At 43.7% G+C, this 27,880-nt stretch overlaps 2 protein-coding genes across 2 annotated transcripts; one reads left to right on the top strand and one right to left on the bottom strand.

Annotated features, from left to right (window-relative positions):
* The first annotated feature begins 229 nt into the window (after nucleotides 1-229).
* On the top strand, nucleotides 230-20,609 carry LOC129832420 (latexin-like). Its single transcript, XM_055896472.1, has 8 exons — nucleotides 230-557; nucleotides 12,738-12,914; nucleotides 18,123-18,287; nucleotides 18,576-18,635; nucleotides 18,872-19,046; nucleotides 19,195-19,331; nucleotides 19,640-19,702; nucleotides 19,789-20,609. Exons 1-8 carry the CDS (start codon nucleotides 546-548, stop codon nucleotides 19,906-19,908), a joined length of 909 nt encoding a protein of 302 aa, XP_055752447.1. The 5' UTR covers nucleotides 230-545; the 3' UTR covers nucleotides 19,909-20,609.
* Nucleotides 15,659-26,967, bottom strand: gfm1 (G elongation factor, mitochondrial 1). The gene is made up of 18 exons (XM_055896463.1): nucleotides 26,783-26,967; nucleotides 26,465-26,617; nucleotides 26,127-26,259; nucleotides 25,736-25,940; nucleotides 25,525-25,641; nucleotides 25,222-25,372; nucleotides 24,923-25,077; nucleotides 24,638-24,722; nucleotides 24,354-24,491; nucleotides 23,997-24,098; nucleotides 23,793-23,849; nucleotides 23,516-23,653; nucleotides 23,245-23,327; nucleotides 17,395-17,557; nucleotides 16,860-17,004; nucleotides 16,594-16,754; nucleotides 16,417-16,470; nucleotides 15,659-16,222 (listed from the first exon to the last, which is right to left on the bottom strand). The coding sequence occupies exons 1-18, from the start codon at nucleotides 26,855-26,857 to the stop codon at nucleotides 16,085-16,087; spliced, it is 2,253 nt and encodes a 750-aa protein (XP_055752438.1). The 5' UTR covers nucleotides 26,858-26,967; the 3' UTR covers nucleotides 15,659-16,084.
* Nucleotides 26,968-27,880: the final 913 nt, after the last annotated feature.

The raw sequence follows: 27,880 nt of genomic DNA, 5'->3' as shown, positions 1-27,880 counted from the left end.
ATTCGCCTTTCAGCAGGACAATAACCCAAAACACAAGTTTCTTACCAAGACGATATTGAATGTTGCTGAGTGGCCTAGTTACAGTTTTAAAAAAGAAAAGGAGAGCTGCACACAAGGAGCTCAGATGCAATAATTTAATAACAGTGATAAACAAATTAAGGGGCTCTTTTCCAAGTTTAAAATTATAAACATTCAGCATTGGCCATGCTGTCACTGAAGCATGATTTGTGCCGTGCTCAAAACAACTGTTAACTCGGAACTGCAAAAACTTGACCTTCAGTGAGTTCAAGACAACTGGGAAATCAGGAATAAACGAGCGCCGACTGGGAAAATACGTTTTGAACGGTCACCCAACTCGGAAATTGTAAATCAGCCCTCTTTCTAGAGCGACAACCTGAAGATCAATGACGTCATCATGATTCGACCTTGTTTTTTTCAGAGTTCCCAGCTGTTTTGAAAGCACCCTAAATCCAGAGAATGCCAGACTTGGATGACAAAATTTGCCCACGAAGGACTGCCATGCCATCTTCCTGTTCAAGTGAGCAATGTACAACAAGGTGAGTCCAAAAATGTCTTGTATGCTGCTGCAAAAATGTAATATACCAGGGAGATATGTATTCTGTAGCTAAGAAAGTAATACTAAGTGTATGTTGTGTAGTAAGATGTTAGTAACCCATGTGCCTCACCCTAAAAATGTGGTCTATTTACCCCTCTTAATTTTGCCTACTTTTCTGACTTGGTGGTGCACATATAGCCTTTAACCTGTTTTAGTGAAATATAGTCATTGAATATTGTAAGAGCTTTCATTGTCTGCTTATATGCCCTTTTTATTTATCCTATGGTTTTGACTTGGTGTACAGGGAGAACACTGTAAGAATGGCCCATGTTCTGAATTCTGTCACTGTACATGTCAAAAGTGCCAAACAAATAGTTGAATTGACTACGTCGGACCAAGCTTGTTCATTAATTCATTAATCTAAATCACGGATTGCCTCTAATCCGCTTGTCGCCCCCTTATACCAGACTTTGTACATCTCAATTGTCATTAGAAACCACATTTGTTCAAGCAAGTCAGCCATATCAGCTATGTTCTTTTTAAAAGGCAGTAAATGAGTCTGAATGAACTGTTTCGCTGCCAGACAAGGCTCCACTGATAGCCAGATGTAGCAGTGGTAAGATGTTGGGACTGCTGTTGGGACAGAGTTATGTAGGCCATTTGTGGGCACCGTTTGTCACCGTTACAGTGCAATGAATGTGTTGTTTACTGTTGTGTTGTGGCTTTGCTGGCATGCATCCCACTTGTTTATTTTTTTTTGCTTCATCAAGATTTACATGCTAAAATTGCCACTGCTCACATCACAACTGTTATCGCTGCCAAAGGGAATTCTAACATGTACTGACTCAGGGGTGTGAATACTTATGTAGGCTAAATTATATATTTCTGTATTTAATTTGTATTACATTTGCAACAAATTCTAAAAGCATGTTTTCACTTCGTCACTATGGGGTGTTGTGTGTAGATGGGTGAGAACATTTTAATTGTTTCCATTTTGAATTCAGGCTGCAAAAAAAAAAAGAGTGGAATAAGTCAACGGGTATGAATACTTTCTGAAGGCACTGTATGCTGGCCTATGCTGGGGTGGGGGTTTCAGCAGGGATCTTTCTCCTTCTGACACCTCATGGTGTGCAAGTATGCATGGACATGCAACACCCATCACCATACTGTATCGCCCTCAATCTTTTAACTTCAAAACCCCCTGTTTATATCTTATCTCAACAGGCAGTTCTCAGAAAAGACGTGGAAGTGGATAAAAATAAATATGAGAAGTTTATGTTCATGAATCATTTTTCCATCAATAAGTTGTGCGCTCTCACATTGAATATTCCATCACACACATTAAACAAAGGCCTGTCTTGGGGAGATTTTAAATTGTGCAAAGTCCGTCCTTTCCTCGACTCGTAACCCAGAAACCATAAGTGGTTGCCATATTTAGGAGTGTCAACTTGGTAATAGGCAAACTGAGGAGTTTGCTCCTCTCCTCGATTACCTGCAAATACAAGCACATTCGTTTCAATATTAATCTCTTCGCAGATCCTCAATATACATTTGAGATTCTGCCAAGGAAATCTGGACCCAAATTAGGTTGCAGATAAGTAACCAAAAGGCTGTTACCGGCTCACTGCAAATATTCATCACACCTGACCCCTTACACCAGAGCTGTGTTTGAATACTCATACTAACCGCACTAACTGTACTATTTGTGATGTAAATTCAGTATGTAGTATTCTTATTGGTCATAGTATGGATATAGTTAGTATGACAAAAGTTCCAGGATGTCATACTAAATGCACCAAAATATGAAGTATACAAGCAGTGTACACTGTTTTCGTGTTTTTAGGGCCCATAATGCAATTAATCAGAAAATGGGTGTGGATTCACAACTTTTTCAGATTTTAAGAAAATGGCAGAAAAAATGCAGCCGCATTTCAAATAAATTACACTTTATGTTGGCTGTCAATTTGTTAGCTACGCTATCCTTATGAACCGCAGCACCTCATTACAGCTGTATGTATTGGTATGTTAGCTAGCTAGCTAATGTTTGTTGGCTACTAATACATCGCATTTGCCAGTATATTAACTATGTGTCATTCTTAGCTAAATGGTATAGTCGTTGTGCGTTCTCAATGGTCATTGTTAATTCGCTCTGGCTATCTACTCCGATTAATTTACGAACGTTCAACACCCAGAGTTGAATATGGCCGGTGTCAGTAAACATCGGAAAACAAATTATAAATTGTTGCCAGCAGCACAGTTAGTCACCAATGCTCTAGATTACATGAAAACCACCATCTCTGCTAGGGCGAGTAAAATGGTTAGAGTGAGGTGGAAGTAACTAGCAAGCTAGCCAACATTAGCCAGTTAGCTTGGGTGCTTGACTGCCGTTGTGAGGTCAGAACGCTCGGATTAACCCTACTCCTCGGCCAGAGCGTCCAGCATGCACTCTGAATTTACGAACAGACAAAGTGACAACACTCTGAATTTACAAACGCCCAAAGGGCACTCCAGATTGAATGTACGAACACGCTCAAAGTCGTAAAATGTCTAGCTAGTAATTTGTTATGCTAACAAGCTAGCAAGAGGTTGCATAGCAACAGCATCAACTTCTGGTAGACAGGCGAAGCGCTAGTAAACTCAACTGAAAGGATACCGTTCGTTTAGAGTATACTAAAATAAACTAATAGTATGTAGTATATACTCATTAATTATGTAGTATACAGTATGGGTATTTGAACACAGCTTAGGTGTAATTGAGTTGTTACTATAGAAACCCAATGACATGATTCCCCTGAACCTCCTTTTGCCATTGAAATTCTAAGTCTAATCTTGTGGGCTTGCTGACACAAATGTAAATATATTTACATACACACCTGATTGGCAGATAGGATTGTCTCTAGACTCTAGAGCAGGGGTGTCAAACTCATTCCATGGAAGGCCAAAACTGTGTTCGAATACCCATACTAACATACTGTAACATATTCTCCAATACTGTTAGACCATTACCATGTCAATCAATGCTGAATCGAAACGTAGTTCACACACCGGATTTTGATGCCAACACAGTCACTACAGTCCCATTCGTTTTCATTGCAGCCTCGTTTGAATGTCGCGGTTACGCACATTTGTACGGAATGGGGTGAGTTTATGTTACACTCAGATGAGAGGCCTCTGAAATCGGAGTAGATAGCCAGAGCGAATTTACAAAAGCACCCGAATGTCCATTGAGAACACACAAAGACTATACTATTTAGCTAAGCTAAGATTGACGGGAATAATAATGTCAATAAACATTGGGTAGTTAGTTAGATAGCCTATAGTTAATATACTGGCAAGTTAGATGTATAAGTAGTCAACTAACGTTAAGTAGCTAGCTAACAACATACCGGTATATAAGGGATTTGTGTCAATTCAAATCTGGTATAAGGACAAAATGTGGTTCAGAGTCACCGAATATACTTTAAGTATATTTTTATACTTATACATACCCTTGTAAAACTGACCATCCTACCAATCCTCGACTTCGGTGATGTCATTTACAAAATGGCCTCCAAAACCCTACTCAATAAATTGGATGCAGTCTATCACAGTGCCATCCGTTTTGTCACCAAAGCCCCATATACTACCCACCACTGCGACCTGTACGCTCTCGTTGGCTGGCCCTCGCTTCACACTCGTCGCCAAACCCACTGGCTCCAGGTCATCTACAAGACCCTGCTAGGTAAAGTCCCCCCTTATCTCAGCTCGCTGGTCACCATAGCAACGCCCACCCGTAGCACGCGCTCCAGCAGGTATATCTCTCTGGTCACCCCCAAAACCAATTCTTCCTTTGGCCGCCTCTCCTTCCAGTTCTCTGCTGCCAATGACTGGAACAAACTACAAAAATCTCTGAAACTGGAAACACTTATCTCCCTCATTAGCTTTAAGCACCAGCTTTCAGAGCAGCTCATAGATTACTGCACCTGTACATAGCCCATCTATAATTTAGCCAAAACAACTACCTCTTTACCTACTGTATTTATTTATTTTGCTCCTTTGCACCCCATTATTTCTATCTCTACTTTGCACCTTCTTCCACTGCAAACCAACCATTCCAGTGTTTTTTTTTACATGCTATATTGTATTTACTTCGCCACCATGGCCTTTTTATATTTTTATTTATTTATATATATATTTTGTTTGCCTTCACCTCCCTTATCTCACCTCACTTGCTCATATTGTATATAGACTTATTTTTCACTGTATTATTGACTGTATGTTTGTTTTACTCCATGTGTAACTATGTGTTGTTGTATGTGTCGAACTGCTTTGCTTTATCTTGGCCAGGTCGCAATTGTAAATGAGAACGTGTTCTCAATTTGCCTACCTGGTTAAATAAAGGTGAAAAAAAGTATTTTTATTAAACTCAAGCGATAAATGGTAAATGCAATTTTCGTATATACGGGTTCTCTGTATCACCTCGCAGGGCAGAACAGAGATCTGGCAGGGTGTAAGTAAACAGCTGTTCTTATACTGTGACAGACTAGTTCCAACCCGTCTGTTGGCCTATCACAGTGGAGGCTGAGCGTGGTTTAAACTTTGCTCAGCCTATCGCCGGCGCTCAGGCTAGTCCCAGCCTCTTGGCGCTTTTTGGTGTCCGGCGCTGTTGCTGTGTAGATTACGCTCCCTCACCCCAGAGACTGAGGTCAGACAGCTCTGCAACATTGTCTGAGCTATTTGCACCTGCATACAAAGCACACTGTTCTCGTTCAAGGCTAACCACAGCTTCCCAGCACACTTATCTGGGGCTAACTGTTACTTCCAACACACACACACACAGACACCCAGGCGCCCAGGCTAACAGTTGCTAATATTATATCACATGTGATATAGCATTGGGTTATAGTGCAATAAACACAAATCCTAACAAAGTTACTGCTGTAATGACACGCTTTGTGGTTCGTAAGGACAGAGTAGCTAACAAATTATCAGCCATAATAACGTGTAAGGTAACTTATTTGAAAAGTAATTACTTTATTACATTGCTCTACAGTTTAACATTTGTCAAAATTAATTAAGGCAATGAATTTGTACTCCCTCTCGTTGTACTTCGACTGCATATTTTCCGTCATTTTCTTCAAATCTGGAAATGATGTGAAGCCACGCCCCTAAAGTACTGAAATAGTGTCCTCTGCGTGTATATTTAATATTTTGGCCAATTTAGTACAACATCCGGAAACTTTTGGCATACTAACTATATCATATTATGACCAATAAGCATACTATATAATCAATTCACGTCACAAATAGTACAGTAAGTGCTGTTAGTATGAGTATTCGAACACAGCTCTAGTGTCTGTAGGTTTCTGTTTTTTTCCCATTTCAATTAAGCCCTAGACAACCAGGTGTGGGGAGTTCCTTACTAATTAGTGACCTTGATTCATCAATCAAGTACAAAGGATGCGAAAAACCGCAGATACTCAGCCCATCGGGGAATGAGTTTGACACGCGCTATAGAGGCTACCCAGTTCATCCCTTCAAAGTAGGATGATACATATGCAAATAAAAGATGAGCGGTCATTTGTCAGAATAATCCAATCAGATCGTCATGCTGTGGCCCAAAAACCATCCCACCTGAACGGGCTGAAATTCTATGGGCCTCATTTATCAATCATATGTAGGCACACATCTGCATAAACCATGCATGGGATCATTCCCACGCAAAGTGTGAGATTTATGCCACGTGTTCAGGTGATAGTTGGAACTAGGAAACTCTAATATGTCCGGCTTGCTAACTGGTTTAAATGCGCTACGTGTATAACTACAACCAGTTAGCACGTCGGAAATGTCAAAATATCCTAGTTCGGACTAGAACATGAACGTGGCATTATCAACATGTACGTTTTCTTGAGAGTGTATGTAAATTTACGCACAGCCACGTCCATGCGTATGCACAGTGACAACTGGAGGAATATATGGAATAAGGGAATTGCTTGTTAAGCGTAGAATGGGGAACATATATGTTGAACATTTGTGAAATTGTGAGAGTAATAATTTTTTGATTTCATCCTTACAAAAAATATTGCAGTTTTGAAACTAGTAAAAGTGCAATAACTGCAGCCAATGTGCTATTTTGGACAGCAGTAATTGCAGAATAACTGCAGTGCAGTTGAACTGCACTCTAACAGTTACACGGTAAAATTACAGCATTAAAAAAAGTGTTATTTTGGACGTAGTATTTGCAGCATACTGCAGTTATACTGCATTTTGACTGCAATTATTTGTCTGTAGGGATTGTATTTCCATTGTGAATCCATGCAACATATTTTGACATGCTCTATAATTTGACGACATCAGTGCGCTTGTTACGATAATCCATGTAAAGTACATGATTTTTTTTAAAATTAGAGGTAGGTTTGAAAGTGAAACCATTGTTGAAATAATATAAAAGACTGAGATAATGGGAAATCGAATGAGAGATGGCTGATATTGCTGTTGGAAGATATGGTGGCTGGCACACGCGGAATTTTGCAGAGTGCGTTTTTAGAGACAGGTGGGACTTTTTCTGCAGGAAGTACAGATAGGTTTTGGGAAACGATATCTGATGAGGCTATCTTATTTTATTTTTGTGAGGATTTAAGACCTACTTTAAAAAGGCAAACGCATGCCATTCCGGTGCACACGCAAGTGCTATCCACCCTCGGGTGTTTGGCAACCGGAGCTTTCCAATTGACATCACACAGTCCTTGATGAGCCAATGTTTACCGATGTAAAGACAGTTTCAAGTTGGATATTCAACGGATATTCGCGCTTTCAAACCTCAATAGCTTTCAAACCACTTGTGCCACAGACTCCAAATAAGTGTCATGATGTTAGAAAAATTGCGCTGAACATTGCACAGGTCTTATTTTCACCATTTGGACATTAATTCACTTTCCAAAGCTAATAAACATGTGGAAATGTGAGCAGCATTTTGTATTCCTAGTTGAATTAGTTAGGGAGCACACCCTTTAGTTTGTCCGTTTTCATCTCACTCATGTTACATGATTTTTTCAAAATTTAAAATTTCAATAGCTCCTTGGTCATGTGACCTACTGACCTTAAACAAGGTTCAGAATGTCCACTCAGTGGGCCTACACATTGCACATCCTTTAGTTTGTCCATTTTCATCTCACACGGTTTTACATTAATTTTGTAAACTTTAGAATTTCAATAGTTCCTTGGTCATGTGACCTACTGACCTCAAACAAGGTATGTACACTCAGTGGGCAAGTCAGATCCGTAACTTCAGGATAAATATTGGCTCTAAGGGCTGGGTCGGTCGGGCTGGGGTGCAAAGAGGGGCTCGAGCCGCAATTGGGGGAGCAGTCCCTCCGTTGCCCTCCTCTCTCCACCGTAGGATGTTCGTTGTGCGGCCCATCTCACGGTCTCTCGTGCGTGGTCTCACAAGTGACTGCGTGCGGGGGTACGTCGGGGTGGTGTCCGTTGGCGGGCCGAAGGCAGACCGGTGGGATGGTTGGGTCCGGTGGTTGGTGACGGCGACTCTGGATGCGCGCCGGGCCCTTCTCATGGATCTCCCCAGCTACGGCGTTAGCAGCTGACTTAGAACTGGTGCGGACCAAGGGAATCCGACTGTTTAATTAAAACAAAGCATCGCAAAGGCCTGAGGTGAGTGTTGACGCGATGTGATTTCTGTCCAGTGCTCTAAATGTCAAAGTGAAGAAATTCAATGAAGTGTAAACTAATCCTGACCTTGACAGGACACCAACACTCATGAGACTCGACGCGGAGAGTAAACCCATTGGCCCCGCAGTGATAGGGCATTGCATGAATCTGGAGGTATCTCCAGCTTGTCTGGGGAGGTAGGCCTACATCTGATGTGTGTAGTACCATCCAAGCCCATTGATTTGCTGCGGACCCGTAAAACGGACAGATGAAGCCTAGGTTCCCACTGGGCACGGATCACTGAATGTCAACTTGATGAAATTCAAAGGTGCATACCCACCTGTCACAGTCACACTCAAACCACCCAAGCACATTTGGTATATGTGCGAAGCTACTATCTGTGGGATTTTGACTGAACGCCTCTGTCAGAATCCCCCCTAAACGTAACGATACCGTAGCACCACGGATCTTCGGTTGGCCCGGGATAGTCTGCCTCTTTTGGCAGGTGAGTAGAGCTGTTCGTGACGAGGTTGGGGTGCGGCCGGATGAGTTGCCGCCCCTCTCCTGATGCGCACTGCATGCTTGTGGGGAACCTGGTGCTAAATCATTCATAGACGACCTGATTTTGGGTCAGGTTTTCATACGTAGCAGAGCAGCTCACTCGCTACGATTTATTGACAGCCAGCCCTCGATCCAAGCTTTTGTTGGGGACGCATCTTCCTCCAACATCCTCCTTCTTTACTTAAGGGTTACCAGGTGCACGCAGAAGGGCCAGGGGCCAGAGGCCAGACACAAAGTGTGAGAGAGCCCAGGCAGGCAGGTAGAAGGCGTAAGAGACATTGACATGGGGCTCTGGATGAGTAGGAGGCTGGGTGGTCGCCCATCCGCCCGGCCCGTCCTCTGGTGGGACTGTGAGTCAGGTTGGGACTTGCTGTGGAAGTCGAAGGGTCACCAGCTACACAAGGAGGCCTCCATCAAGGCGGGGGTTACTCAGAGTCCGAGCCGAGGCGACCGGACACGGGGGCCATGGAGGTTGGAATGGGGACTTTTTATTTAACCTTTATTTAACTAGCCAAGTCAGTTAAGAACAAATTCTTATTTACAATGACGGCCTACCCCGGCCAAACCCGGTCGATGCTGGGCCAATTGTGCGCCGCCCTATGGGTCTCCCAAACACATCCGGAAGTGATGCAGCCTGGATTCGAACCAGGTACTGCAGTGACGCCTCTTGCATTGAGATGCAGTATCTTAGACAGCTGTGCCACTCGGGAGCCCGACTTGAAAAAAAGCAGGTGGGTCACCAGGTGTACAGAGACTGTTTCGAGTTACCAGGTGCACGTGGTTCCCGACAGCGGGAATATAGACGTCTTAGTGTCCGGGGAGGGGTGCTTAAGTGTGGGTGCCCCGGATTGCCAGGTGGGCAAAGTTATGGAAATGGCTGATTCACGGCAGGGACGCGGTGATGGGTGATTCCCAGTGAGAGGGGTGTTGACCGGGTGGGGAGAGCAGGTGTGGAGGCCTGGAGGTCTGTAGATCCAGGGACTAAGCTATACACTCACAGGCCCAGAGGGCAGGCAGGTGGGCAGGGAGTGTAGGCCTAGAGGCCTGGAGTCAGAGGTCACCAGGTCAATGGGGCCCTGCTTGGAGGTCAGGAAGGCCCCAGGCAGAAGGCCCAAGTGAATAGGTGTGTTTGACACTGTCCTTCAGGGGAACAGAGCAGGCAATTAATGTAAAATCGTGTTAGATGAAAATGGACAAACAAAAAGGTGTGCCATGTATAAGGCTAGTCAGTGGATATTCTGAACCTTGTTTGAGGTCAGTAGATCACATGACCAGGGAACTATTGAAATTAAAAAAGTTAAAAAATGTATGTAAACCCGCGTGAGATGAAAATGGACAAACTAAAGAGTGTGTAATATAGAAAGGTAGTCAGTGGACATTCTGAACCTTGTTTGAGGTCAGTAGATCACATGACCAAGGAGCTATTAAAATGTTGAACAATTATTCATGTAAAATCACCTGCAATGAAAAGGACAAACAAAAGGGTGTGCAATATAGGAAGGTAGTCAGTGGACATTCTGAACCTTGGATGAGGTCAGTAGGTCACATGACCAAGGAGCTATTGAAATTTAACATTTAAAAAAATTCATGTAAAATCGAGTGAGATGAAAATGGACAAACTAAAGGGTGTGCAATATGCAGGCCCACTGAGTGTATATTTGGAACCTTGTTTGAGTCCAGTAGGTCACATGACCAAGGAGCTATTGCCATTTTAACGTTTACAAAATTCATGCAAAATCGTGTGAGATGAAAACGGACAAACTAAAGGGTCTGCAATGTGTAGGCCCACTGAGTGTACATTCTGAACCGGGTTTGAGTCCAGTAGGTCACATGACCAAGGAGCTATTGACATTAGAAAGTTTGAACAATTAATGTAAAAATGTGTGAGATGAAAAGGGACAAACCAAAGGGTGTGCAATATAGAAGAGTAGTCAATGGACATTCTGAACCTTGTTTGAGTCCAGTAGGTTACTTCACCAAGGACCTATTGAAATTAGAAACATTGAAAAACATTGAACATTTATGTAAAATTGTGTGAGATGAAAATGGACAAACAAAGGGTTGTGCTACATATAAGGCTACTCGGTGGATGTTCTGACAGCAGTTTGAGGGTTGTAGGTCACTTGACCAAGGTGCTATTGAATTGTGAAAGTTTGAAAAATGTATGCGAGATTCTTTGAGATGAAAATGGACAAACAAATGGGTGTGCAATATATAAGTCTAGTGACTGGATGTTCTGAAAGTAGTTTGTGGGTTGTTGGTCACATGACCAAGGAGCTATTGAAATTAGAAACATTGAAAAACATTGAAAATTCATGTAAAATCGTGTGAGATGAAAATGGACAAACAAAGGTTGTGCTACATATAAGGCTACTCAGTGGATATTCTGAAAGTAGTTTGAGGGTTGTAGGTCATAAGACTATGGAGCTATTGAAATTTGAAAAGTCTGATGAGATGCAAATGGACAAACAAAAGGGTGTCCAATGTGTAGGCCCACTGAGTGTACATTATGAACCTGGTTTGAGGTGTGTGGGTCACATGACCATGGCGCTATTGAATTTCAAAAATGTAAATAAATTATTTAAAATAGCGTGAGATGTAAACCAACCAAAAGAAAAGTGTGTGCAATGTGTGTCTATGCCATCGGGTTAACTAGAACCAGTTTTGAAAGTTTTAGGAGTAATGGTTAAAGAGCTATTGAAATTTGAAAATGTTGATTCGTCACTATGTTGACGTTCCCTAACTGCTGTTGGTGGACGTAAGGAAATCTACAGGCGAATATCCAACTTAAATCTGTTTTTACCTCGGTCCAATGTTTTGGATGCAATCATCAGCAAAACGAACAGCAACGCATACAATTTCCATACACCATCGCACAACAGGTTGAAGTCAAGAGGGGTTTCTTTGCCATCATGCCATCAATGGGTTCCCAAATACGAACGGAGCAACAGAAGGCACCCACAAACCCATACAATCACCATCTTAAAACGATTTATATGTAAACAGAAAAGGCTTCCACTCTTTATGTGCATGTGATGCCCAAAAGACGCTGCTGAATAAGGTGGCTAGGTGGAACGCACAACAGCATTGTTGGCCTATACGCCTACAGGTGGGAGCGGTTGAGGATGGATGGCTTATTGGTGAGTGTTGCCTACTCAAGTATATTTGCCATTGCTAAAGCAACTTGAGTTATCCTAATGGTCCTCTCTTTGTAGATGTTTTTTCTTTGTACTGGTCAAGCCACAACTGAGCGAGCCAAATAAAACCTTTTAGTTGTACTCAATCTCTGACACTAGCCCATTCTATTTCAGTCTGAAATAAAATACATGTATTAGCTTTTATAGGTTGCGCCTTTGTGTTTCATGGTATGGCGTTGTATATTCCCCACAGGCTTTGAATGGATGGTTTTGACCATATATTAATTAGGAGCGTTCCTAAATGCAAACAGCCAAGGTCGTGCACTAGCACTGAGGCTGAGAACAATTGGTATTTATCAATGGTTACCTCCTACTGGTGTGCTTATGACGCTTGTAGGGTTGTTTGATAAATCACACATTTTCTATGGGTATGACCATTCTAAATTCCGTTTAAGTAGTATTTTTGAATAGTTTCTATTCAATATTGATATGAGGCCCGAGGAGTTCTCTTCAAAAAGCTCTTACTTTAAAATAGCATTATTTTCACAACTTCAGCGTGGAAATATCTTTAAACTGGAATATCACATTTCTTACTGAACTGCACCTTTAAAGAAATAACTTTTCCGGAGGACAGCTCTACTCGGTGTTAAATGTGTAGGCCTATATGAGACTCAGAATTGCAGAAGAGCAGTTTGTTTTGATTAAGACCGAGTAAACAGAACAGGCAGCTGAGTCTGGACAGTCTGTTTCCTCTCACTCCATATCCTTCCTCTTGCATAACCCTGAACTGGATCAGTTTGCATTCCTTAGGAGGACTCCTCAATCCTCTCTGGCATTAGTTTTCAGATCTTACAGTGTGGAGTATGGACTGGACGCTGCTTATCCTTCTGGTTGTTCCGACCCTGGTCCATGGGAACTCGACAGTGACTGTCAGAACTGGGTCAGGACCACCAGTGGGGTCTGATCAACACCCAAACAGTGTTCCTCTGAGCGAGGACATACAGACAACTACAGAGGTGAGTGAGCTACAAACCCCTAGAATCCACTACTCAGAGGAGGCACATCAGTATTCAGTATAGGCCTACATAACATGCAGAATGAGTTTCCAGTTTGTTCTGCATGAAAATACTGCTTTGACTTAACCTTGTCCAGCTTCTTGTTGTGATACATATTAGGTATTTCACAACCAAGTTGTGCTTTCCTGTCATCCAGATTATATCAAATTCAGGCAACAAAATTCTAACATCAACCACACAACCATCTGCTAAGTAAATTAAGGAACAATGACACCCTGGTGAAACGGTTGTATTAGATTAAAAATGTGATTCACATATTAAAAATAAAATACATATTTTTTTATTTTCGTTAAAAAAAAAATCCTCACATTTTCAAACAGTCCGTTTATTTTTTTCCAACGGGGCTACACATTTGGGTGAATAACCCTCCCCCCTCACCTGAGTAGCCTCGTTTCACTGCCAAAAATAAAATTAAACCATCTAGTGTTCAGCGAAATAACAACACAATGTCAAATACAGGAAGCCTAGTCAAATAATTAACATCCAATCACATTACCGTTACTGTCTCGCAGGAATTCCACTAACGCTCCGTATGTAGCCAAACGTAGCTGCTGCTCATTCCGTTTGCGCGAAAATTGATAAATGGTTAAAAAAAAAGTAAGGCCCGCGTCCATAGACACACATAGCAGCTACTACCAGCAGTACTACACAAGTTGTTCTGCTTCCACGAGCACAACCAATGCGAGCATCAGTAATTCTGCATTTGTTGTTAGCCCAGCTAGCATGGACACTGACAGTTGTGAATCTGATGCAGCCGAAGAGCTACTGCCCCCTTACCCGTGAAAGCACCGAACAACAGACAGGGATGTTGGACCATCGAAGAGGCGCAAATATGATGAGACCTACATTGATTTGGGGTTCACTTATATTGGGAGTATTGCCTTTGCTCAGCCACAGTGTGTTATATGTGCAAAAGTACTATCTCACAACTCGATGAAACCTTCTCTTGCGCAGACATTTAGAAACAAAACATGCCCATTTGAAAAAATAAGCCACAGGAGTTTTTTGAGCGAGAATTAAGACGACTTTCAGGTAGTAAGAGATGTATAAAAGCAACAAATACCATTAATAAGAAGAGGCTAGAAGCATTTTATATGGTGAGCTACCGAGTGGCTAGGACAGGCAAGCCCCATACTATTGTGGAGGACTTCATTCTTCCTGCTGCCGCGGATATGGCTGGGATAATGCTGGGGGAAAGGCCCAAAAAACTATTAAGACAATGCCTTCATCAAACAACACCGTTTCACGACGCATCAGTGACATGGCAGGAGATGTTTTGAAACAATTACTGCTTCGCATAAAAGCCAGTGAATTCTATGCATTACAGCTCTTCTGGAAACCAGGAGAGGATATTTTTTAAAGTACTGGACAGCTTTGTGACATCAAATGGACTTTGGTGGTCAAGATGTGTTGGTATCTACTGATGGCGCAAAAGCCACAACAGGGAGACATAGTGGAGTGGTAACGCGTGTACAAGCGGTTGCTCCCGAAGCCACTTGGGTACACTGCAGCATCCTAGAGGCTCTTGCTGCCAAAGGAATGCCTGACAGCTTTAAAAACGTTCTGGACACTACAGTGAAAATGGTTCACTTTTAAAGCAAGGTCCCTGAACTCGTGTATTTTCTGCACTATGCAATGATATGGGCAAGTTTTTTGAATTGAGAGGAGCTTATAGTTTTCTTTACTGACCATGATTTTCACTTGTCTGACCACTTGCATGATGGCGAGTTTCTCACACGACTGGCCTATCTGGGTGATGTTTTTTCTCACCTGAATGATCTGAATCTAGGATTACAGGGACTTTCTGCAACTTTAAGAAGTGATTAAGAAGTTGGAGCTCTTCTCAGTCTGCATTAACAAGGACAACACACAGGTATTTCCATCATTGCATGATTTTTTTGTGTGCAAATGAACTCAAGCTTACAGATGATGTCAACTGTGATATAGCGAAGCACCTGAGTGTGTTGGGTGCGCAATTACGCAGGTACTTTCCTGTAACGGATGACACAAACAACTGGATTCGTTATGCCTTTCATGCCCTGCCTCCAGTCCAGTTACCGATATCTGAACAAGAGAGCCTCATTGAAATTGCAACAAGCGGTTCTGGTTCTGTGAAAATGTCATTTAAATCAGAAGCCACTGCCAGATTTCTGGATTGGGCTGCGCTCAGAGTATCCTGCCTTGGCAAATCGCGCTGTTAAGACGCTGATGCCCTTTGCAACCCCGTACCTATGTGAGAGTGGATTCTCGGCCCTCACTAGTATGAGAACTAAATACAGACACAGACTGTGTGTGGGAAATGATTTAAGACTGAGACACTCTCCAATACAACCCAACATTGCAGAGTTATGTGCTTCCTTTCAAGCACACCCTTCTCATTAACCTGTGATGAGTTAGTCACAATTTTCGATGAACAATAAAATTTTATTTAAGATAGCAAAATTATTGATTATTTGTGCCCTGGTCCTATAAGAGCTATTTCTCACATGCCAGGTTGTGACAACTCGCACTCATTCTTATGTTTAATAATACATGTATCGTATAGTGTGTGTGTGGCAGGCTTACAATGATGGCAAAAAAACAACATTTGAGAGTGCGCTGACGCTGGTGCTAGAGGGGGTATGCAGCTGGAGGTTGAATGTTTGAAGGTGTATGGGACTATAAAAACTTTGGGAACCACTGTATTAGGTCAATCTTATTTAATCATCATCATCATCATTATAACAACATGCTGTACATAGTACAAAACCAGGTAATATACATGCTCAAGTTGAAGTCCAAACTTTGAGCTCGCCTCAAGTCTTCATAATAACTGCTTGGCTGTGGGACAAGACTGTTTGCTGGAGAGCAAAGGCCGAATGGAAATAAACTCCGCAATAAAATAGATACTTTAGGATGAGAGTATGACGGAAAACGAGGGTGAATCAAGGGAATTCACTTGGTCATCTGCCTGACCATTTTGAATGAACATATGATATAAAACACCCACCTTGGTAAGGCAGGGCCCAGTATGTTTACAGTTGGTTGAGCGCGGTTTGTGTTTGTCAAGCATTCCATTGCAGTACTGCAATGTGTTTACAATTCAGTGATTGTGTGTGTGTGGTCCACGCTCAGTTCTTCCACTTCCCCTTCTCCTTCTTGGCAGGCAGCTGTCCTGTTGACTCCAGGTATTTGTTGATGAGCTCCTCCTGAGTGCCAGGCAGACAGGGCTGGTATCTGCTGTAATCCATGGTGTACTCTCCTTTCCCCTGGACACAACACACATATACCCACTCATCAGTTCTCCAGAAAGGATTATAGACTAATTACTTTGGTCCAAAGAAATTAACTGGGGGGGGGGGGTGGAAATACAAACTCAATATCATTGAAAATGTATGGCATATCCTTTATTTTTATGACTAATTGACGTCTTGACATCCGACTAGAGCAGCCAGTGCCTTACCTCTGTACAGGACCGGAGCTCTGTGGCATAACCAAACATGTCATTCAGTGGAATCTGGGGAGAGGAAATGGAGATTAACCATCAAATACACAGTGACTGGACAGACGTTTAACCTATCCTGTCTTTGCAGAAAGAAAAAAGGCATAGGAAGTATGAGTAGGACAGAGCTGAACTCACATCAGCATACAGCGTAAAGTAGCCCTCCGCCCCATCCTGCCCACTGATGACGCCATGGCGACGGTTGACCCCGGCGATGACTGTCCCTTGGAACTCATCGGGCGCCACAATTTCTACTGACATGATTGGCTCCAGCACGGCAACGTTAGCCTTCTCCATGGCTACCGAGAAAGGAGACATTCAGTAGGTTTGTCAAAAAGCTGAGAAGCATGGAACAAGTATAGAGGGAGAACAACAGGCGTGTATTCTGGTTGGTTGACACCCACCTTGTTTAAGAGCACCTTCCCCTGCACGGATGAAGGAGATCTCATTTGAGTCCACCATGTGATTCGCTCCGTCTTCCAATAGGAACTTGACACCTGAGATCTTGTGACCAGTCAGAGGGCCTTTCTCACAGGCCTCTCTGAATCCCTGCAGGACAGAGTGATGAGTGAGGAGATGGAGAATGACTGACAGCGGTGGGCAAACTATGGCATGCAGGCCCGTTCAATCCAGCCCACGGGAGGTTTGAGTAAAAAAATTTAAAAGTTTAGAAAGGATAATGGATCTATATATTTTCAACTGTGTGCAATTTTTGTAGCACACATTGATTTTGACAAACTAATCTAATATGTGCAGCCCTCAATTTCGAAATCCCGATGTGGCCCTTGAGCCAAAAAGTTTGCCCACCCTTGGGGTATGAGATAAGAGTTCTACTATAATTTCTACCTGAATAAAGCAACAGGATTTAAAAAATATATATTTCCCCCCCCTCAGAATTACACTTACTCAAGGGCCTAGGTGATTTTTAGACATGCATACCTTCTCAACAGCCGGCACAAACTGTTTGGGGATGTTGGTTCCGACAGTCTGGTCTTCAAACTCCACTTTTGTATAGTTCTCTTGGTCCAGAGGTTCCAGAACTCCTATCACTTTACCGTACTGCCCAGAACCACCAGACTGCTTCTTATGGGTGAAGTCAAACCTGCAGAGACAAGCACATAGTCAAAATCAGTAATTAATTCAGAGGATTTTCATTAAAGCATTGCTAGGTAAATAACTGCTATAGTTTCCCAAACAATCAATACTTACAAACAAAGTAGCTGTATGGTCATTTGCCATGCTTTTATGTTATAGTAGAGAGAGGGGGGAAATGTGTGGCCTGTCTCTTTAAAAATGGGCGGTCCTAACTAAATTCCTGGCTTGGGAGGAAGCAGGAAGTTTCTACCCCTGCGTGTGGCTGCTCTTTCAGCGGTCTGAGTATCTGCCAGCAACAGCCTCTAAACAGGCAGGGAGTCTCGGACTTTCCAGGCACAGGCAAGAACAGTTTCCTCCCTCTTCCTCTGACACTTTCTACCCTCCCCTTACTCACTATGTTTCTCTATATTCTCCCTCGGTCGTCTCCTTATCTAGAACTAGGGCAGGACAAGACTTCCTGCACCCACAGAGGTTAAAGTCCCATCAGAGCAGACACTGTCCCAACCCTCCTTGCTCTCTCTCATTCCTCCTGTTCGCTCTCATTCCCCTCTCTTCTCTCCGGTGTGGCTTAGGTGAGGGAGGTGGTGGTGGAGGAAGTGATGACGACTGGCGTGCTGAACCCAAGTCACTACCCTGCCCGCCGGGCAGCCACGGTGGTCCAACACTACCTGAACACCCGCTACGGCTCACCCTACAGGTGGATATTTCTCAGCAAAGTACACAGCGGCAGCGCAGAGGTAAGAGTGGAAATGGAGGATCAGCATACTTTGGGGAGTTGGGGGGGGGGGGGGGGGGGGGGGTAGTTAATATTACAAAGCAAGGAAGGATCCTTGAAGAAAGGGATGGATATGGGAGGTCAGTGCGGATAAAAAGTCAGTTATCAACAGCCGGCACATTAACAGACTTGGGTATATCATATTTATGTGCCTTAAGGTTTCCTTAAGGATTATAGGGCTTATTTTGATGACTGTTTTAATTAAGTGGTTCACTTCTGCTCTCTCTCTCTCTCTCTCCTTGGCTGTCAGGATGTGGCAGAGATGAGGAAGTATCAACTGGAGCTTACCATGCAGGAAACTATCAGTAACGTAAGATCTGACTCACATTCTCTGAGTGACTCACTATTGCACAGATAACACCACTGAATAAATACATGGTGTGTTCTGTAACTATTGCTACACTGCCACCGTGATAAATATGCCTGTGTTAGACAACCTATTTTCCCTCTCCTGTATCTTCCTCTCTTCTCCTAAAATACTGCAACACCATTCCTTTCCTATTCTTCATTTTGTCCTCCCCACCTCAACCCCTCACCTATAAAAAGGTTTCGGGGCAGTGCTCTGCAGAGCTCCTCTTTCCAGGGGGAGAGGGACAGAGTGCTCCCCAGGTCCAGGCCTCGTGTGAGGGATTGCTTCAAAGCAACACCACGGCTCAGGAAGAGGCCTTCTACCAGCAACACAGAGCCAGCAATAACATGGTGTCAGGAACCGATATACCAGGTAGGTATAAAGCCACAAATACACACACAACTCAGTCAGCCTTGGCATAATGTCCAAACATGACAACCACTGAAATGGCCATTTTTGTTCAAACTGTGGTCCATTTGTGGTCTTTCTGACCATTATGTGTTTGTGGTCTCTTTGACAGACAGCTACGGTCTCATGGAGCCCAGCATGAAGCCCTTCTGGCACCTTGGGGGTGTGGCCTCTAGTTTCATCATGCTGAGGGAGTCCAATGAGAGCACGCTTTACAACATGGCCCAGGTGGCCAACTTCACACAGCTGGTGAGCAGCCAAGAGAGGTCGAGTTCCCGCCCGACTAGATACGCAGGCGTTGCATTGCGTCAACCAGTGGTTACGTGCCACGCATCGACTGTGCAGTCGGGCATCAGATTGCTATACCATGTGGTTAGCTGATATGTTAAATACCTATCCAGGCGTGGTATGATCTGGCATGCGTCTGCAATGTAGTCGGACAGTAACTCAGTGTAACCATGGAGACATCTGCCCAATTCCAAATTGACCCCTAACTCCCCACCCTTTCTGTCCATCCTTCTCACACTTGGTTCCTGGTTCTGTTTGTCCCTTAACAGGAGACTGAGAAGGACCAGCTGAGGTTCAACTACCATGTCCTGCTGCATGAAATGATTTCCCAGGTAACTGAAAACATTCTGCCACCTGTCTTAACATAACACGGACGTCATGCTTATTATTATATAGGAACATTCTTGCGTGTGTGCAGGAGATCATCCACTGGAAGCTGCTAGTCACCTGGTCCCCAGAACAGGGTGTTCAAGTCCTGCAGAGTGAGCTGCAGCCAAAGTGCCACGACTGTGAGGCTCCTCCAAACACCACCAACTGAGATACACACACGGCAAAATACTCCTCAGCCTTATTCAAGTGCTGCAAAGAAAAGTATAGCACATCTTTCTTAGGACTTGAATGAAGGGTAAAAGCCATTTTCTACCTGCTTTGAAAAGCTGTTTTACACATCATACTTGTCTTAGCTTTAGTAATGTTTACCTTCACCACTACTGCTTCAGAGGAGAGGATAGGGCACACGTGCGCAGTGCGAATGCACTGCTTTTACGGTGTAAGCTTGTAAGACTCTTGGTAAGATTTACAAACATGTTATAAGCTTTTTCTGTTAATATACTCTATTGATGAAGTGAAGGGGTCCAATAAAGCCAGGGCCGGCCCTCCCATTAGGAAAGATTAGGCCGCCTCCTATGGCGGCACTTGAATTTGAGGCGACATTTTGACAATTGATTGGCTACTACACCGCCCGCGGCACCCCGGCCATCAGTTCATAACGTAGCTGCAGTTCCCGCCCTCCGGCGCCTCTGATTGGCTACTACACCGCCCGCGGCACCCGATTGGCTACTTCACCACCCGCGGCACCCCGGCCATCAGCTCATAGCATTGCTGCACTTCCCGCCCTTACCCCATTCCCGCTTCTCCCGAAGTTCACTCCCACTATCCTTGGTAGCTATGGTGATGTGTGTGTTTTATATGGGATTATCCAATTGTGAAACATTAATAAAAATTAATCTACCAAATAAATGATTGTATTTTTTTTAACGTTTGTGTGACGAAGACGATTAGTGATTAAGGCAGTAGCTTAAACTAGCCTGTTAATGTTAGCTAGCTACTACTATTGGATATAATTTTTGCCAAAAGTAATCTATAGAGATTTGAAACAATTTGCTACCATGTCTAAGAGAAACTATCAGGAAGCAAATATAAAGAGAGAAAAAAAGGAGAAAAGTGGCACTCTAAACCAAAGAAATTCGCTGGTGAAATTTATCAGTGTGGAGAATGACAAGCCTACGAGGACAAGTCATTAATTCGCCGAGAACGATGAGCCCCCGTTCGCTGATTCTAGAAGGGGAGAGGGCAAACCGGAGGAGTCCGAGCCATGCACTTCCCCCGATGATGACAGCTCTCTGGCTGGACAAGAACAGGTGGTCACACCTTCAAACAATGCCGGCGAAGACCCTACTATCTTGGACCCAGATTCGTCGCTCCCTGTCCCTGATGACAGTGGTGGTACTGCTGCTAAATCCGACTCCTAGGCAAAAAACATAAAAGATCCCGGTGAGAGGCCAAAATATATGAATGGATCTTTAAGGGATATGTTAGTGCAGGCTGGGCCACATCAGGATAAGGAGGGGAATTTCCCAAGAGATGAGGGGCAACGAAAGTTTTCGGTGGCCCACTACAATAGGAGGATGGCGAACGGGGAGAGACCAAGGCTTGTCTATTCTAAGCAAAACGATGCAGCCTTCTGTTTTTGATGCCAACTTTTTTTTTTACACGAGTGCAAATCTGCTCTAGTCAGGGAAGGAACTGGGGACTGGAAAAATCAGTGCCACCTCCTCAGGTTGCATGAGAAGTCCCCTAGACAGTCCAGAGGTGGAAGGAGCTGGAGATCAGGCTGGTGTTCAAGCAAACTCAGATGCTTTGATTTCAGGACCATGGACAGCTACCGAGAGAGCGCATCGCTGACTGCAATGCAGCACCACAGCAAAGGAAAGAGGCCACTCTAGGTGGAGACGAAATAAATAAAAGCTGGAGTTGGACAATCAAATTCGATATGTAAATAAACTACACTCGTGAAGGCTGGGTCATTAACAGAAAGCTTATTTGACACTGCTCCAGCGAAACGAGGCCCGCCATGCATTTATGAAAGCACTTGTTTCCAAAGCTCAAATGATCTGACTCTGTTTTACAGTTCTACAGGAATATTAAAATATATGGTTCATAAGTGTCATTTTAATTGTAATTGTAACAATTATGGGGTCGTGCCATGTGTGATAACAGGTGGAATATTATTAATAAGAAACTTGTTTTCCTACTATAGGCACTAGGTTGCATAGTGATAGCGACAACGTAACTCTCTGATGCAGGGGTTAAAGTAAAATTCCCTTCTGCCTGGTAAGGGACCTCCTATATTTGCGGCCACCAAAAATGTTTATGGACATAAACATAGAATTACATAGATAATTTGAGCTTATTTCTTCATTTTCCAAAAAATAAGTGGTAAGCCTAACTGTTTGACAGACAATTATCCTATCCATAGATGTTAGTATAGCCAAATACTCCAATACATGCACTGATGCACTGATTAAATACCTCCGTGTCTGGGAAGGGCTTGGTGTGTTTGACTAAAACCAGGGCTCCAATTGACTGAGGGTATCACATACCCTTTGTTAAAGAAAAGGGCATAAAGGATCTCTATTGTTTGCTTTATATTTTGAAATAAATACAAAAAACGTATCCAGATTATATCAAGCGTTCTATAAAAATGCCTGCGAAAGATGCATATTTATTTACCTTTATTTCACTAGGTAAGTCAGTTAATAACAAAATCTTATTTACAATGACGGCCTACCGGGGAACAGCTAACTGCCTTGTTCAGGGGCAGAACGACAGATTTTCTTACCTTGTCAGCTCGGAGATTCGATCCAGCAACCTTTCAGTTACTGGCCCAACGCTCTAACCACTAGGCTACCTATGGGGATATATTGATTCTTCTCTATGACAATCTGAAGCTAAACTGCAGGCTATAATATCCGAGGAGATAAAAAAAGAATTGACTTAGCTATTCTGTCCCTACTAATTGAGCCTGTCTCTTTCTGAAAAGAGAAGATGTTTGTTTAAACCCAGGCAGCTTTTAGGGAAGCACTTCTATTGTTGGGTTATACAACGGACGAGTAGCAAGCAGTTGAAGCTTACAGTTTTCTGCGTCAGCAGAGCCTCTGTCTGGGTAACCTTTGAAAGTGCCATGCTTAGATTCATAAGGATGTCTAAGATGTAATTATTTGTGTCTCACCTAGGGCGGCAGAACGTGCAGGGCATTGGCGATTTTTTCAATGTAATCAGATTGAAAATATTAGGCTATGTTATTGACATTGAACTGATTATATAGCCTACTAACCAGATGTGTTAAATTGTTTAATTTGTAGCATAGGCCTATTAATTGGGCTGCTATTATGTTCTGTTCCTCCGACTTTTAGCTGAGAAAAGAATTGACCCAATACCAAACATATTGGGGGTGGGGCATATTTTTGTCTTGGCGGCAGAACGTCCTGGACCGGCCTTGAATAAAGCCATCACTGTAAACAATTGAATGCTTCTGAGAGTGGTTCGTTTGGACATCGTTGGCGCTTGTGTGTCCGTTAGGAGTGGTACTTACGGTACCGCACTGGTCACGCTCTCCCTGAAGGCTACCTTTGGTTTTCCCATCGCACAGGGGCAGTTATACTCCCTCTCCATCCTCTACAGAAAGACAGCGAGAAAGTAAGGTCAGCTTGATTTACTGCACTGAAATGCCATTAAAGATTCCAGATGTTTGGAAGTCTAATACATTCAAGACAACTTAAGCCACTGTAAAAACAGGATGAAACAAAAACACTGCGGACAGAAGGATCTTCAGATCTCCGGAGAGCCGAGCACTAGACTACTACCTGTGAGTAGATCTCCAGGTGCAGCTCTCCCATACCAGAGATGATAGTCTCCTTGCTTTCTGTGTCAAAGTGGACCCTGAACGTGGGGTCTTCTCGGGTGAAGCGGTTGATGCCTTTAGAGAACTTATCCATGTCATTCTGATCCACAGGAAGAGAGTTTATTATAGAGCCGACGCTAATTACTGATAATACATGCTCATATACTCTACTGAAATAGTATCAAGCCTTATATGGTCATTTAGACTCCTCATACTACATAGAATATGAGAGGGCCCACCTTGTTGGACGGCTTCATAGACATGGAGATGACAGCCTCTGGAATGTGGATGGACTCCTGTGGGGGAAACACATGTTGAATGATGCCCAAGGTCATAACATTATGCACACACAGGCAGTGCACAACAGATTGCATCTTTAAATACACATTAGTGAGTGCTGAATGGTTGCTTATCTAGTCTGGACAATGGCCAACGGGATGTACCATGGAGAGGTTGGCGCTGGTCCGGGAGGTGAAGGTATCTCCGCTGGCACAATCGATCCCAAAAAGGGCACAGATGTCCCCTGCATACACCTCCTCCACATCCTGACCAAACAGTTTGACGACACCAAATTAAGATTGTTTCGGTTATAAAAATGTACAGATCAAGTTGTTTGTAATCATGAGATGTTATCACTAGGATAAGTCAGGTAGGGGAATCTGGGTCATTGGTTCTGTGTGGTAGAAACAAACGGAAAAACAAATACGGAACATTACCGTTCTAAGCAATCACAGTGCTGTGCTTTTCACAGCACTGAAACCGTTGGTCTATTCGATTTACATTCACTTCCTGGGTCTCACCTCCATCTGGTCGGCATGGAGACGCACTAGCCTCTGCACACGGACCTTCTTGCCAGTGCGTGTATTGATGATGTACTCGGTCTTCTTCAGACAGCCCTGGTACACACGCACGTACGTCAGCTGACCAAACCGACCCGCCTAGAACAGAGTAAGGGGAAGAAAGGAGAGAAAGTCCACAATCCCTATATGGTTTATCATACAGATAAAGTGTACACAGTAAATGTGCCAGATTACTTGTTGAACATGGTTTGCCACACAGTGTTTGTGCGCTGTGATGTGTTCACCTCCAGTTTGAAGGCCAGGCCAACGAAGGGCTGCGAGGCATCTCTGGTGGGATCCATCAGGATCTTAGTACTGTCACTGGACTCCCTGACACAGAGGAAACAACACAAGGACAATGTGAGATCTTCCATTGACATCAATAGATCAATGGAACAAAACGTCAAGCTACGCATGCATTGTTCAAGTTTGTCCCCGAGCTCTGACCTGATTTTGGCATATCAATTAATTCAAAGACGGCTGTGTCATATTGAATGGAGTCACTGTCTAGGCACCCAGGTCACACTCACTCATCGTTGAAGAGGGCGTAGTTGTTGATCTCTGTGGGGTTGGGCAGATAATCCAGCACTGCGTTCAATAGAGGCTGGACCCCCTTGTTCTTCAGTGCAGTTCCCACCAGCACCGGGCTGAAGAGCCGCTGCACTGTGGCCCTGCGTATGGCTGTCTGTGGTAGGAGAGACGGGAGAGGTCAGGGCCCAGGGGGCAGAGTTCACAGGTCATAGCAGAAAATATGACTGATGCGGAAAATCAAATTACATAATTTGTTGCAATGTCCCAAGACATAATGAACAGAGACACACACACAAACCTTTAGTTCTGGCACGGTGGGGATCCTCTCCTCCAGGAACATCTCTCCCAGGGTCTCGTCAGCGTTAGCCACACACTCCACCAGCTCCTGTCTCCTGTCTGCAGCCTCCACACGGAACTCCGCCGGGATCTCATCTAACCGAATATTCTGTCTGCAGGAACCACAGAGGACAGGAGGATTAGTCTTTTTTTCATACTTTTTTTTCTTCCAGTTAGAGGGTTTCCAGCTATGGAAATGTTTCAGGTCTGAGATGTAAGTCATCTCTAAATGCCTGCCATTATCACACATTCTCCGTTCTCTTACCCGAATGGGCCCTCGAAGTACATGCTGCGCTCCTCTACGAGATCTATGATGCCCTTCATGTTCCCCTCCAGACCGATGGGGATGTTCACAAAGGCTGCGTTGTGATTCAGCTTGGTCCTGAAAGAGGGAACACCGTCGGACTCAGAACAGAGCTTATGGAAAACCAGTTGAGTCTATCCGTCTACTCCACAGTATCTGTATATCTGCTGACCTCATGGCCTGCAGGGCGCGGTTGGGGTTGGCTCCCATGCGGTCCAGCTTGTTGATGAAGGTGAGGAAGGGAACGTTGTAGCGTTTCATCTGTCTGTTCACGGTCAGGGTCTGGCACTGGACCCCTCCGACTGCACATAGGACCAGGATCGCCCCGTCCAAAACACGCAGGGCTCGCTCCACCTCGATGGTGAAGTCCACATGGCCTGGACAGGACAGCGAGGAGGAAACTGGGGTTAGAGTTAAAAGCAAAAATACATCCTAAATTCAACAGCTGTTGGCTACACTAGCATCGATCTGTGACCTATGGTATATCCGTCAAAAAAGAAAGAACCTGGTCATAAGATCTGTGTTGCCACTAACGCACATCTTTCTGCCAGGTACCGCCATACCTGGGGTGTCGATGATGTTGATGTTGTAATCCTTATAGATGGTGTATGTGGCAGCTGACTGGATGGTGATGCCTCTCTGCCTCTCCAGCTCCATCGAGTCCATGGTGGCCCCGACACCATCCTTTCCCTTTACCTATAGAGTTAGAGGGAACCACAGTCTGTATACAGTATGTAAAAAAATAAAAACACATAATTGTTTTAGTCTGCCTGTGTCTCCCTCTAAAACACGCAGGAACAAACACACACACACACACACACACACACACACACACACACACACACACTTCAACTGGCTACTGCAATAAGTCAGAGCCAGATTATGATCGTGAATAACTCACCTCATGGATCTCTGCTATCCTGCCCGTGTAGAAGAGGACGCGCTCCGTGAGTGTGGTCTTCCCCGAGTCGATGTGCGCCGAGATTCCGATGTTGCGGATTCTTTCATTGGGGACGATACCAGAGGAGCATGACCGACAACTGTTCATCAACACCTATAAAAGGAAAAAAAGAGACATCTTTCAGATACGTTTCTATATTATTAGCTAACGTTATACAACGCAAGACAGGACAGCCAGTGGTTAGATAGCTAACCTAGCGTGTCCATTTCCATCCCTTCTCACCTGTCCTATTCTCAACATCTTGGGGTATTTTCTTACCTTTTTTAATGTTAGTGTTCCCGGTTTCCTTAAATGTGTCTGACCTAAGGTTAGTCCTGCTTTTAGAAGTCGCATTTTGGTGGTACACAGGACGGGTTTAGCTCCGTTTACACAACCCCCACTGGATGTCAGTCAACCCGTGAAAGTCACCGTACGGCACGCCGGTTCGTTGTGAAACATTACTTCCTGGACTACGGCATGTCTGAGGAGTCAAACTTTGGGGGATCGACAAATCCACTTTGCCAAATTTAACAGTGACTCACATTGGCAAGGCGGACAAACGTGTGCTAGTTCATCCACAAAAATCCAAATGTAGCACCAGACAAAGCCATCTACACTGAACAAAAATATAAACGCAACATGTAAAGTGTTGGTCCCATGTTTCATAATCTGAAATAAAAGATCCCAGACATTTTCCATACACACAAAAAGCGTATGTCTCTCAAATTCTGTGCACAAATTTGTTTACATCCCTGTCAGTTAGCATTTCTCCTTTGCCAAGATAATCTGTCCACCTGACAGGTGTGGCATGTCAAGAAACCAATTTTTTTTTCGCCTTTATTTAACCAGGTAGGCAAGTTGGGAACAAGTTCTCATTTACAATTGTGACCTGGCCAAGATAAAGCAAAGCCGTTCGACACATACAACAACACAGAGTTACACATGGAGTAAAACAAACATACAGTCAATAATACAGTAGAAAAATAAGTCTATATACAATGTGAGCAAATGAGGTGAGATAAGGGAGGGAAAGGCAAAACAAAAAGGCCATGGTGGCGAAGTAAATACAATATAGCAAGTAAAACACTGGAATGGTAGATTTGCAGTGGAAGAATGTGCAAAGTAGAAATATAAATAATGGGGTGCAAAGGAGCAAAATAAATAAATAAATACAGTAGGGGGAGAGATAGTTGTTTGGGCTAAATTATAGATGGGCTATGTACAGGTGCAGTAATCTGTGAGCTGCTCTGACAGCTGGTGCTTAAAGCTAGTGAGGAAGATAAGTGTTTCCAGTTTCAGAGATTTTTGTAGTTCGTTCCAGTCATTGGCAGCAGCGAACTGGAAGGAGAGGCAGCCAAAGGAAGAATTGGTTTTGGG

This window comes from Salvelinus fontinalis, chromosome 33 (genome assembly GCF_029448725.1).
Source record: "Salvelinus fontinalis isolate EN_2023a chromosome 33, ASM2944872v1, whole genome shotgun sequence".
Lineage (NCBI taxonomy): Eukaryota > Metazoa > Chordata > Actinopteri > Salmoniformes > Salmonidae > Salvelinus > Salvelinus fontinalis.
This window is presented reverse-complemented; position numbering and strand designations above follow the sequence as displayed.